This window comes from Oreochromis niloticus, linkage group LG23 (genome assembly GCF_001858045.2).
Source record: "Oreochromis niloticus isolate F11D_XX linkage group LG23, O_niloticus_UMD_NMBU, whole genome shotgun sequence".
In the NCBI taxonomy this organism is placed as follows: Eukaryota; Metazoa; Chordata; class Actinopteri; order Cichliformes; family Cichlidae; genus Oreochromis; species Oreochromis niloticus.
The window spans coordinates 44,520,866-44,533,033 of NC_031986.2; the positions used below are offsets into that span (position 1 = coordinate 44,520,866).

General features: G+C 43.3%; 1 protein-coding gene across 1 annotated transcript; it reads right to left on the minus strand.

The window, feature by feature from the left end:
* Positions 1 to 8,644: 8,644 nt before the first annotated feature.
* Positions 8,645 to 11,217, minus strand: s1pr4 (sphingosine-1-phosphate receptor 4). Its single transcript, XM_003439990.5, has 2 exons — positions 11,059 to 11,217; positions 8,645 to 10,409 (listed from the first exon to the last, which is right to left on the minus strand). The coding sequence occupies exon 2, from the start codon at positions 10,255 to 10,257 to the stop codon at positions 9,013 to 9,015; it is 1,245 nt and encodes a 414-aa protein (XP_003440038.1). The 5' UTR covers positions 10,258 to 10,409; positions 11,059 to 11,217; the 3' UTR covers positions 8,645 to 9,012.
* Between the last annotated feature and the right edge of the window lie 951 nt (positions 11,218 to 12,168).

Here is a 12,168-nt window from a genome sequence, read left to right on the forward strand (position 1 = left end):
TGGCTACAACAGTAGCTTGCCTCCACCAGTGTGTGAATGTGAATGTGAGTGTGAATGAATAATGGCATTGTAAAGCGCTTTGGGTGCCTTGAAAAATGCTATATGAAATCCAATCCATTATTATTATTTTCCAAAACCAAACCAAACAGCAGGACAGCAGAAGTTAATGTCACGAATGAGAAGGACAACACAAAACTCAACAGTTTGTGATTGGTTCAGCCTGTCAGAAGGTAAAGATTAGGATAAGGTTGCCTCCCTTCACAAGACTAATCCATGCTTACCTAGTTCTTTAAGTTTGAGCCTTTGTGAGCGTCTATATGCGACGAGTTGGTTGCTGTGAACACAGAGAAACTCAAAGCCAGCGGTTGTGTGCATCTGTGAAACCACAGCGGTATCTGTGCCAGTGTGTAGCTCATATCCAAGGTTTTGAAACATTTTTGGATGGACATCGGTGTTTGGAGTACCATGATATGTAGATCACACACTGATGAGGAGGAGGAATTGCAAGCCTCATCATCAAATCAGTATTTGCCTCAATCTGCTGCATTAGAGCTAAAATGGTAGTTATTCAGCGATGGATTGCAAAGGTTACCTACTTGACATCGACATGTTGAGCACGTTAGCCTCACTAAGCCTCAGATTGTTTTCCACGTTTCCAAAGGAGTCTCCCGCAGAGCCCCTCTTCATGAAAACCTGCGTCCTCTCTTCGGAAACTTTAGGAAACCGAAGCCAAATCATCATCCTTGGAACATCTTGCACAGCACAATTAGTTAAGTGGTCACACTACTCAGCCACAGCACAGCGAGGCCGAGAGAGAGGATTAAGAAAAGAGAGTAAACACGCTCACATATATTCCCAAGGTTGACGACAAAGTCAGCGCAGATGGCCGACATCCAGCACCTCAAGAGAGAACGGTTGTCTTTGGTCATTTTATTCCACACTAAACGAAGAAGGAAAAAGCACCTACACGTTCTTCGATTTTGTCTGAAACTATCAAATTAAAAAGAAAAAAAGTTGCTTAATAATTGCCACTGTGTTATCAGTGTGTGTGTCTGCATTCATTCATATCTCATAACCTGGAGCCAGTCTCCTTTGTGTCCGCTGTCCAGCTATCCAGAGTCTGATAAAGAGGAAACAGCTGGTCTCGGAGCGCCGTCCACATGTTGCCCATATTGGCATCAGATTAGATCTCTCCACAATGGCCTTTTCTCTTAGTTATTATTTTGTTATGATGCAGCGGAAAATGCAGAATGAAGACAGCATGCAGCGCATTCCCCTATAATTAGGAAGCAACTGAACACAATTTGTTGTTTAGGCGTCTCTTTGTTCTCCCTTGTTCCTCTTCATCTGCTTTCTTTCTCAGTTTATAGTGTGTGGATGAGCTACAGTATGTTTGTGCACAGCTACACGGACATGATTCATTAAAAAAAAAAAGAAAGTTGAGCGCATTATCATTATAAGATCCAAAAGTGTTCCCGGATTCCTCCGAAAACAATTCCTCAGCCAGGTGCAGTCAACAGAAACCACCATGTGAGGATAAAGAGGGCTGTATGCAAATGTTTGAGTTTTCCATCCGGACATGCAAAGAATACGCCCGTCTTCTTTGTTCTACTTGTTGACATGCCCAAAGGAAAATGGCAAGCACCACTGATTGATTGGGTGTAATTATAACCCCGACACTGGATATTTGCACAGCCATTATTGATGTCTGGCTGCTGAATGGGACATTGTAAGCAAAATTCTAAATAAATGGGATTCTCATTCCTATAGGGAGGCGTTTATTCCTATAGGAGAGGGCCTAAAGTTTCCTGTTGCCGCCAGTTGTGTGTGTGTGTGTGTGAAGACGACCAGATACCAACTGTCTGGCCATTAGTGATGTCAGCTCCGCTCTAAGAACTATACATGAATGTGCTCGCATGCACGAGCACCTGCTTTGGCAGAATGATATTTCCATAGTGCACGCTTGCACACAAAAGAGACGTACTGCATAAAATAAATGCCGGGATCGTGCTGTGTGTTATTATTATTTAAACAGCAGCCACGTCTGTTACATGAAGTAAGTATTACATTGATGTAAACACAGTTATACGTCTAACAGTTCTTGGCTCATACTGAACATTACTGAAGTGTATGTATTTTTAATAACGATCTTATTGCAGCTACATTGCAACATTTCGCACTGAACCGCAGCTAACAGCTGCAAAAAGATTCAGAGAAGTCCTCGATTCCCGTGAAGAAGAGAACATCCCATCATTCAACAGTTTGCAGAACCACATGTAGCACCGGTAAGCTGAGGCCATCATGATCAGTCACTCGTCTTCAGTATTGGGAAGGTTACTTTTAAAATGTATTCCACTACAGATTACAGATTACATGCCCCAAAATGTATCCAAAGTATTCAGAATACCTTACAAAATATATTTTGTAAGGTATTCTGAATACTTTGGATTACTTAATATATTATCAAGCTTTTTACAACTACATGAATGTACTATTGCTGTGTGATTTATTACTATTACTGAAGGTTACTCGCCATACCAACACCAACTACATGTTTAAATCTTAATATAAATGAGTAACAGTAGGTGGACATTAGGTAAGGCTGCACTTTTTGCAGTGATCTTGTATAGAAAACTATTCCGCGCGTATATAAAACAGGTCCGCGGCTCCAAACCGTAGTAAAGGGACCTCTGGCTAATACGTCGGGTTCATGTCGGGCTCGTAGCTGAAAACTCGCTTTGTTGTCTGGGTCAACTTTGCTTGCGAGAGACAGAGAGAGGCGTTGAAAGGCTGCTCCAACAGAACTTATTGTTTCGGAGGAAAACACGAACACAGTGTACAGTCGAGCTTACTTACATCTGGGCTCATCAGGCACTCTTTTTGGCTGCAGTGGTTATTATTATGTTTACATGCTTCCAGCTCCCGTTTCTGCTCGGTGACAACTCGGACTTTTCCTTTCTCTCCCTCCCTCGCTCACAGACACATCACGGGTATGGCAGTCCATTCTCCCTGCAGCACGGACTACACTGCCCATCAGGCTGCATTCTTTAGGGCCATGCCTGTAACACTCTGCCTATTGCCTTCACGTCATTATAGAGGTGACATGGCGGTGAGATTGAGACACAGGCATTAGAGCCTCTAAATGTGTGTTTTGTTTGGGTTTTCACCGGAATTACCAAAAATAGAGAGGGCATAGCCGAACATATCAAACAGGAAAAGACCGTCATGTAATCCATTTATTTCAACAAAGTAACTGTATTCTGAATACCACCTTTTTAAATGGTAACTGTAATGGATTACAGTTACTCATATTTTGTATTTTAAATACGTAACGTACATGTATTCCGTCACTCCCCAACACTGCTCGTCTTATTGTGGCGGGACTTTGGCCCACCCGTCTTTACAGCGCTGCTTCGCTTCATTGAGGTTTGTGGGCTTTTGCACAGCTCTCACATTTCAATCTGGCTGCTGTCAGGACTTTGATTGGGTCATTGCAGCACCTCAATTCTTCTTTTTTTTCAGTTATTCTGGTGTAGATTTGCTACTGTGCTCATGATCATTGTCCTGTTGTGTGACCCAAATTTGGGCTAAGCTTTAGCTGTCGTACCGATGCCCTCACATGCGATGTACTTTGCTATACAGAGGAGTTTATGGTTAACTCAGTGATTGTAAGGTGGCCAGTTCCTCCACCCTCCTCCTTTGGACATCCCATTTCATTAGGAGCAGCTGGCTGAAGCAGTCAGGGTGTGTTTAGTTTATCCTGTAAAAACTTTCTTTTCACATGGCTGTACACGCACTTTGACAATCCATCAAGCATAGCAGACAGGCATGCTGCTTTCAGGGATGCTGTTTGTAGCTGAATATCTCCTTTGTACTGATTTGTGTGTGGATGTGGAGCTGGGAGCTTTCAGGCTGTGTGGCATAAAGATCCAGTGGAACTGTAACACAGAAACTCTTTTGAATCATAAAAATGATTGAAACCATAATAAATGATAAGAATATTTTAGAAAATGCGTCACAGATAAAGGAAACGCTATAGGCACGATAAACCCAGATAGAGCCATTAAAAAGTATTCCTCCATAAAGTGTAATGGGCACATAAATGATCCCACTCTGCCATTTCAGTGCAGCATGTGCGATACTCCAGCCACTGTCTCCTGTTCTAAAATGACTTACAGTTTATTTGTCAGCATTATAGCTCAAACTGCTCTGATGTGAGTACAGAAGTGGGTTAAAAAAGCTGAACGTGAACATGTTCTGGTGCATAAATCGACTGCCAGGTTGCCGATTATGCAAATGTGTTACCGTAACAAAACAATGAGACAGTTCGACCGTCTCCAACTGGATTATCTCGAGTATTCTGATGTGATTTCCCTCCATATTCAGCCAGAAGGAAACAGAACAAGAATTTGTGGGTGTGCATGACAACATATCAGCACAACAGGAATGATAATCCGTCTCCCTCTCAACAGTGAGTCAGTGCGTTCCTGTAATTTCAGACATTTATTACATTAGAGGCGGACCCCCACCCTGTCTTTAAACAATGTGCGGTGTACTGTCGCTCGCTGCGCTTAAATACGGTGCTTACATGCTGCTGTCTGGACCGAAGCATCAATACGTCCTCGTGTTTCTCTGAACAGCAGTGAAATCATATCTCTGAAGATGCTTTTCTTTGAAACAGCTGCTACAAGTTTTTTTTATCCATTATGGGCTGAAATACTTTGTGGTCAGTCTGTTCACAGTGATAAAAAAGCCTCAGACACACTACTGGAAATATCTATGTCCCAACAACATATCGTTTAGGCCTTCTTCTTCAGCCTCAGAGCAGATCATTTGTTTGTGCCTAGCCCTTAGTGAAATGCATCCTGAGCTGTTTACTGAGTTGAAAGAAGGCAGAAAATTGACCTGGCCCACAACTGATCACTTCCTTAAATCTTCTGAAAGCACCATCTTGTTTTAAACTCCAAACGAATGCAGCTGTAGGACGACAGAGAGAAACCAGAGGGTGCAGAATGTGAACCTAAACTCTGACTTCATGTACAGATTGGGTTCTCATTACATGAATACAAAGACCACATCTGTTTCAGTCACACTCGCTGATCACTCTATTAGGTGCACCTTGCATGCGCTTGAGGACGGTGAACTCATCGTCTGAACAGGTGGACACCAGTTACACAGGTAGGCTGCGACATTTAAACCGTGCTCAGCTGATAATAAGGGGTCCAGAAATATCTCCCTGAAATGTTGCTACAGACATCGATCCCTGCTTTTGTTACCTGTTGAAGTTCAGGCTCTGGCTGCTGTGCTGGGTCAGCATGCACGCAGCTCTATCATCACTAGCTTAGCGTTAGCATGCTGTCAGAGCAGATGCTTGCAAAGAGTTGCATTCACTGTATAATGCAGTTATTTCTGTCCTGGGTGCAGTTTCCACTTTACCATCGTGCTCGTGTTCTTTTGTGAAATAAAAATAAAAGTAACGCCCACATAAAAGCTGTATCGCTGCACCAGTTTACCCCTCCTGCATTCAAACTGAAATCGGCTGACTGTAGGAAAAAGCAAGCATGTGTCTTTTTACACACACATTTATTTTTATTTATTATTATTTATTTATTTATTGCATGGACTTGCTGCCATGTCATTGGCTGATAGTTAGTGCATGCTGCTGTTTTTCAGGACTGAAGTGAACTCCAGACTGTCGTGCTGGGGCAGAATGCATGAGCTGTGCATTTCACCATATTTGGGCAAAAAAGCAGGACTAGTTTAAGAGTCGATAAAGATATTTTGGATGATATGAAACTGGACTGATCTGCAACGTATATTGAAAAACGCTGACCTAGTGGAGCATGCTGCACACTTCTTAGATCCACCCTTCAATTCTATATGTGAGCTGCAACTCACTTTCAGAAGCCTTTGGGTGGAGTATTCCTTGATATTGATTTCTGTATTAGTCAGCCACGCATCTCTGCAAGGAAACTAGAAACGTGTCACAGAAATGACGTCAAGGCTGAAAATGAAAGACACAGTTTATAAAACAGTGTCATTTCCCTTCAACAGTAAAGCTGTACGGACATGTGGCAGTATTTTCTTTACGAGCACATCCCGAGTGAGTTCCTGTTTTTCTTTTCTTCTCTGGGCTCTTCTTACACCCAGTCCTTCTGCACCACATGTGCCACCGAGTTGTCGCAGTGCTGATAGCAACCAATCACAAGCTCCCCCGTGTAGCTTTTTTGCCTCACCCGCTGCCTTCCTCTCTCCTCAGACAGTACATCATTAGCTGTCTGCTGAACACCTGGAGGCAAAGCCAGCAAGGTAATTATTGAGGGCAAAGCCACGTCTGCACGCAACCGTCATTAACCCATCGTACCTCATTTAGAAGAGTGAAAAGGCCTTGTTGTTGTAAGGGGAGAATGAGAGAGCAGCAGCATGGATTGGTGATCAGCCCCTGACACGTTAGATATGATACAACAAATGTCTCTCAGGCTCGAGCTAATAAAGCCTGGAATTTGCTGTTGCTTTTTCATCAGGCACCCAGACCTGGAGCCATGCCAGGACCAAGGATGAGGGAGTTTTATCCCCTGCACTTAACGGCAGAGATGCAGGATTTCATGAAGAGGGGGAAATCACACAAACAGACACACACACACACACACACACACACACAACTAGCTATAACTTGCTTGGTTCCCCAGCCACAAAAACAAAGCAGACGTATCTGTGCATGTCTAACCTTGAGCGCGTGCACGTGCATCTTTTATGTGCATGACTACATGTCATTATTTGTCATTTTACATTGATTTAACGCTGAATAATGAGTGTGTGTGTGTGTGTGTGTGTGTGTGTGTGTGTGCGCGCGTGCGTGCTTCCTGCATATTTTGCCACAACACAATCACCTCAAGCTCTGCGTGGGCGAAAGCAGGATTCTTCCTTCCTCACCTTCACCGCTTCATTTCCAGTCGACGCTGACGAGCCCGTGCAGCTTTCAGACGTCATGAACGGGAATGCCTGCATGACAGACTGCCAGGAGACTGGAACATCTCTGAAATCATTATTGATAAGCAAATGTTTTTAACTTCAGGAAGTCGTGCCAGGTGTGTGAAACAAAGAACGACGAGGCAATAACTCCTGATCGGCCTAATATTATGTGTTATAAGACTGAAGTCTCCCCCAGCACGTTGTCTTTGAAAAAGACTGTGTGCTGGTGCAGTAACTACTCCAGGTCATTATTAGACAATAGACAGAAAATCCCAGTATCATGTTTGAGCTTTTAAACACACTTCCTGGGGAGCCTAATGGAACTGAGGCTAACTCTCGGGGTATAAGGCTTTATCGCTCTGGCCTACGGGGACACTTTGAGGCATTTAATGTCTGCAAAATCTAGCTTGGAAATTCTAGGAAAGGGATTAAGCCTATTTGTCATCTTGCCTAATCTTTTTTTATTGCCAATACGGGTTTGTGACTCACCACACTAGCTCTTATCAGTGCACCAATCCACATGCAGTAATTTGTAATAATCCATCGTTCCTACTGTTTCAATAAGTCATTCACTTTCTAACGCTGTACCCATTTAATTTTGAAAGAGGTTTTTTAAATGAAAATTTAGTTTTAGTGTTGCAGGCAGACGGGACATGCTTCCCAGCTGCACCAAGAATGTCATTTTCTTGCAACAGTTGAGTCATAGCGTGGTGACTGCATGTAGTCTGTGCCTGCTCAAACAACACCAGCCTTCAAACGATTAGCAGAGAATTAAAGTGTTAAAAGCTTGATAAATAATAACTGGAGATGCTTCTTTCCTGGTCATTAACTTTAGGAGGACTTATCATGTAAACAGGTCTTTCTTTTAGGATATACTTCAAAAACCTGAGAGAATTAACCATGTGTCTTACATTAAGAGTGGGAACTTCCAAATCTTTTGAACCGCAGATCGCTTTGAGTTTACAGCTAGTGAGAAACCCCCTGTCGCTTGGAGTTATTGCACTGATTCTTTTGTAAAAACAAATAAAGCACTTGCTCGCATGTTGCGCCTTTGCAGAACGGCAGACGACTACTTTTGATTTGCAAAAATACTTTCCTCCATCTCAGATCAGTGTGCGTCAGCAGGAGAAATACAGTACAGTACAGTAGCCTGTATAATTTAAGGGTACATACTATCTGCTGAACCTTATCTCCTCGTGCTGCCAGACAGTCATAATGAATTTATCAATTAGCCCTGGCTGCGTATGCCCTTGGGGCTGCAGTCCCAGCCCTCACCTCCTCTGCACTGAACTCCAATCAGTCATTCTGTCAGAAACACAGGAAATGGTGAGCAGGCTGGAAATGGCCTCTTGAAAAGCCTGTTAGGAAAAGCTTTTGAAACTACAGAAAGAAGCATTACATGTACAGCGACATGCCTGCAAAATACAGATTAAACTTTCTTTAGGCAGACTAAAATCATCACTTAAACTTGCTGGAATTTGTATATTTGGTATATTTAGTAAATCTAGAATTGATATTAAGGTCTGTATAATGTCTGCTTTCAGTCTATGAAGGTTTAAGTGATACTGAATCATCTGATCATTTACAGGAGGGGGTCAAAGCTCTGATGACGTGCCTCCCTCCAGAGGTAAGCAGAGGTACTATCCTACTGAAAAGAGCAGGCACGCATGGATAAGGCAAAATAAACTTTATTTATATTTCTTAAACAGAAGTAGTACAAAAAACAACATAAATGTACATATTTTATATTCATATAAACAATAATCTATTGATATCGTGCAATAATAGAAAACTACAGTGAATGTAAATGATCATATACAGTTACAAAAGAATGCATTGTTATGCAAAAAAAAATAAAATTGCCTTTTTCTTGTAACATTATTGCAAACTGGAATATTTTCAGGATATTATTGGAGCGTTTAGTCAGCAGTGCATGTGCATTTCATGAAGCAGTGAACATTCAAACCAAAACTGAGAGGAAACGGTTAGATGTGTATCAGTGCACACAGGTTGGTTTACTTGGGAGGGGAACGTTGTGGTTTAACCACTTGAAACTGACAGGCAGCTGGTGGTGGTGCTCAGCCTATATTTTCTAGGTGCCCTGCGAGTTTTGCTTGGGGTGGATGGCGGGGAGGCCACACTCAGGTTCCTGACCTTACTAAAACTGTTCCTCAGACTGTCCCTCCTGCTCTCTGAGGTGCTGCTGGTCTCCTTTGATGTGAATGTGTCTGGGTGGCAGAGGCCAACCCTCAGGCAGCAGCAGCAGAGCAGCTCAGCGATGGCTTTTCTCATCTCGCTGCTGCCCAGGGCGTAGATGATGGGGTTCAGGCCCGAGTTGAGGACGGCCAGGGAGATGCAAAATTCAGCGCTGAACAGCAGTGCGCACTGGCGGGAGACACAGAAGAAATCTACCAGTAACAGCATGAAGAGCGGCCCCCAGCAGAGCATAAAGACCCCAACAATGGTGATAACAGTCTTCAGCAGAGCTAAGGAGCGCTTGCGACTGCGCTGGGGCGCTAGCTGAGCACTCTTGTGCACGTGGCAGTAGATGGCACCATAGAGCACACCGATAGCCAGAAGGATGACGAAAAAGATAATGAGAGAAAAAAAGATGTAAGTCTTGGAGTAGAGAGGAAGCAGGGTGGAGCATCCATCCAGGCTGCACACACAGTTCCAGCCCAGCAAGGGGAGAAAGCCAATAACCAGCGCCAAACCCCAACAAAGCGCTACCAAGCCATAGATTCGATAGTAGGTCTTTCTGGTTGACTTCTGGGGAAGTGGCTTCATCATAGTGGTGTAACGCTCCACAGCAATCAGCAGCAAACTGAATATGGAAGCTGCCAGGGCCACAAACAGCATGCCCTCCCTGAAGAGCCACAGAGCAGGCGTCAGGCGAAAGGTCTGGCTGCCAGACAAGCAGATGTTCACCAGGTAAGCGGCTCCGGTGAGGAGATCGCTGAGTGTGATGTTGGCAATGCAAACATATACCCAACGACGGCTGCGGCGGATGCGGGAGATGACGGCCACCAGCACCAGGAGATTCTCCAGGATGATGACAATGCTGAAGAACAGGAAGACGGCCACGGAGACACTGATCTGGTTCTGGGTGTTCGCGATGGTCCTGTTCTGCAGACGGCCGGTGTAGTTGTAATGCCTCAGGATCACATGGTTGATCCCAGTTGCAGCACTGGTGGCATTTGGTGCGGTGCTGTTGCTCTGGTAGGTGGGTAAGTTGTACATGTGAGGGCAGGAGGAAGAGGACGTGAGGGAAGACAAGGCACTCATGATGGGAAAACTGAGCCGGCCGGTCGGATGAAGGATTTGGGTGAGAACAGGCTGAACCGAGCTGCACGGGAATTAGTGCGAAACTCCTGTGAGTAAACAGGCTATGGGCGCACTCTAACCACTGGAGCTCGCTGCCTGTGAGCAACAAACACCTGAGAATAAAAGCAGAAGAACACAAAGAAACAATAGTGATTTCTGTATGAAAATCAAAGCCATGAAAGAAATTTCCCTCACTCTCAGTACTGCACTCTGAGCCGCTTCATTGCAAAGTTTCAGTCAGTTTAAAAGGCCTCATTTAAATGTCTCCCAAACGCTACAGTCTCCACGTATCTGCGGTTAACACAGGATGAGTGAGACGTGGGGGCATTTAAATCACCACATGAAGGAAAAACATGTTTTTTTTGTTATCAAGAATGCAAAACAATAATTGCTTAAAATTCCCTCACTTAAAATTAACGAAATTATAATAAATAATTACCCACCAGTTAAAAAAAAAAGTGTTTTTTTTTTCTTTTTTATATATATAAAAATATTTGAAGAAATGCAGCTTTGCCGTTGTGCTGAAATTGTATTCAATAATATCTGAGTGGAAAAAATATATATTTGACTACATTTTACACCAAGTTTTAATCTTTATAGCAAACGATGTAATTAATTCATTGGCATTTAATTGGAATTTATGTTTAAAAGTTATGGGTGTAAATTCTTTTTTTTCCTGTTCTAAATATAAATCTGATTCGTTTTGAATTTGACTTCATTGCAGAGCTGCAGTGAGGTGAAGGTGCAGTGGTGAGTGCTTACCTCTGGCCGCTCTTGGTGATGCTGAGTGTATGATAGTGCAGCTGCTGTCGCTGACTAAAGAGTTTTTTGCAGTACAGTCTTACTTACATGGGGAAGTAAGCCCGACACACCCAAAACACACACACACACACATAAATTCACACACACACACACACATTCACACATGCATAACAGAGAGGCTGCACATGTTCCATCACTGTGTAACAAGAAAAACCAAGTTATCATTTACCCGTCTCCAACATTTTTTTCTGGTTTATTAACATCCTTATTTATTTTTTCCCAGGACGCCGTGCATTGTTACCGCTACAACCAATCAAATCTATTGCTTAAGTCGTTCTATGGCCTGTAACGGGAAAGACTGTTTCAAAACCGTGCCACACCAGTTGTTAACTAGTTGTAAATTTTTGCTATGCAATAAGGATATGGGGAAAGACTCACTCATTTACGAGACCTGGCCTCTTGCTGAGTTATGACAATTTCTTTTCTCAAATATAAGAAAATAAAAGGGAAAATACAAGAGAAAAACAGGAACTCAGATGAAAAGGTGCCCCTCCCTGTAGATAGTGAGGTTTCACACTATATATCTTCTCTTGCAGCTGGGGCTGTTGGCTTGGGTGTGCAGGCCGCACTTACATTGTTCACACATAGCCACCACGCATGAAACCCTTGTCTTCAATAAACCCCCTACCATGCACCAGTGGGCCCCCAACCACATGCCACGAGGCAGACATTACCGCTGAAGCTGTGACAATTTTCAAGCCATAAACACAAAAAACACAAGAGGCGCCCCGCAAGAAGCAGAAAGCAGTGGCAGACCCCAAAATTAAGAAACCAAATTTCAGATATGAGCAAAACCAGAGCTCGTGGCCGAACACGAGTGACGTTTTCAAAGAGCTGTTATTATATATTTAATGCTCCAGCCAAGCAGGCTGTAATTGTGCTGCTGCACTGTAATTATCATTTATCAGATGCCAAAAAAAGTCAAATGAAACCAATCATATCAGCGCCCAATTATTCTTATAAGCAGATATCCCTTTGCATTCTCGCAGTCGCCTGCGTCTGCATGAATTATTCCAGTTTGCACAGTTTCTTTACCAAACGGCGAGACAA

What these genes read in the sequence shown, in the direction of transcription:
- s1pr4 (XM_003439990.5), bottom strand. Translation starts at nt 10,257, where the DNA reads ATGAGTGCCTTGTCTTCCCTCACGTCCTCTTCCTCCTGCCCTCACATG.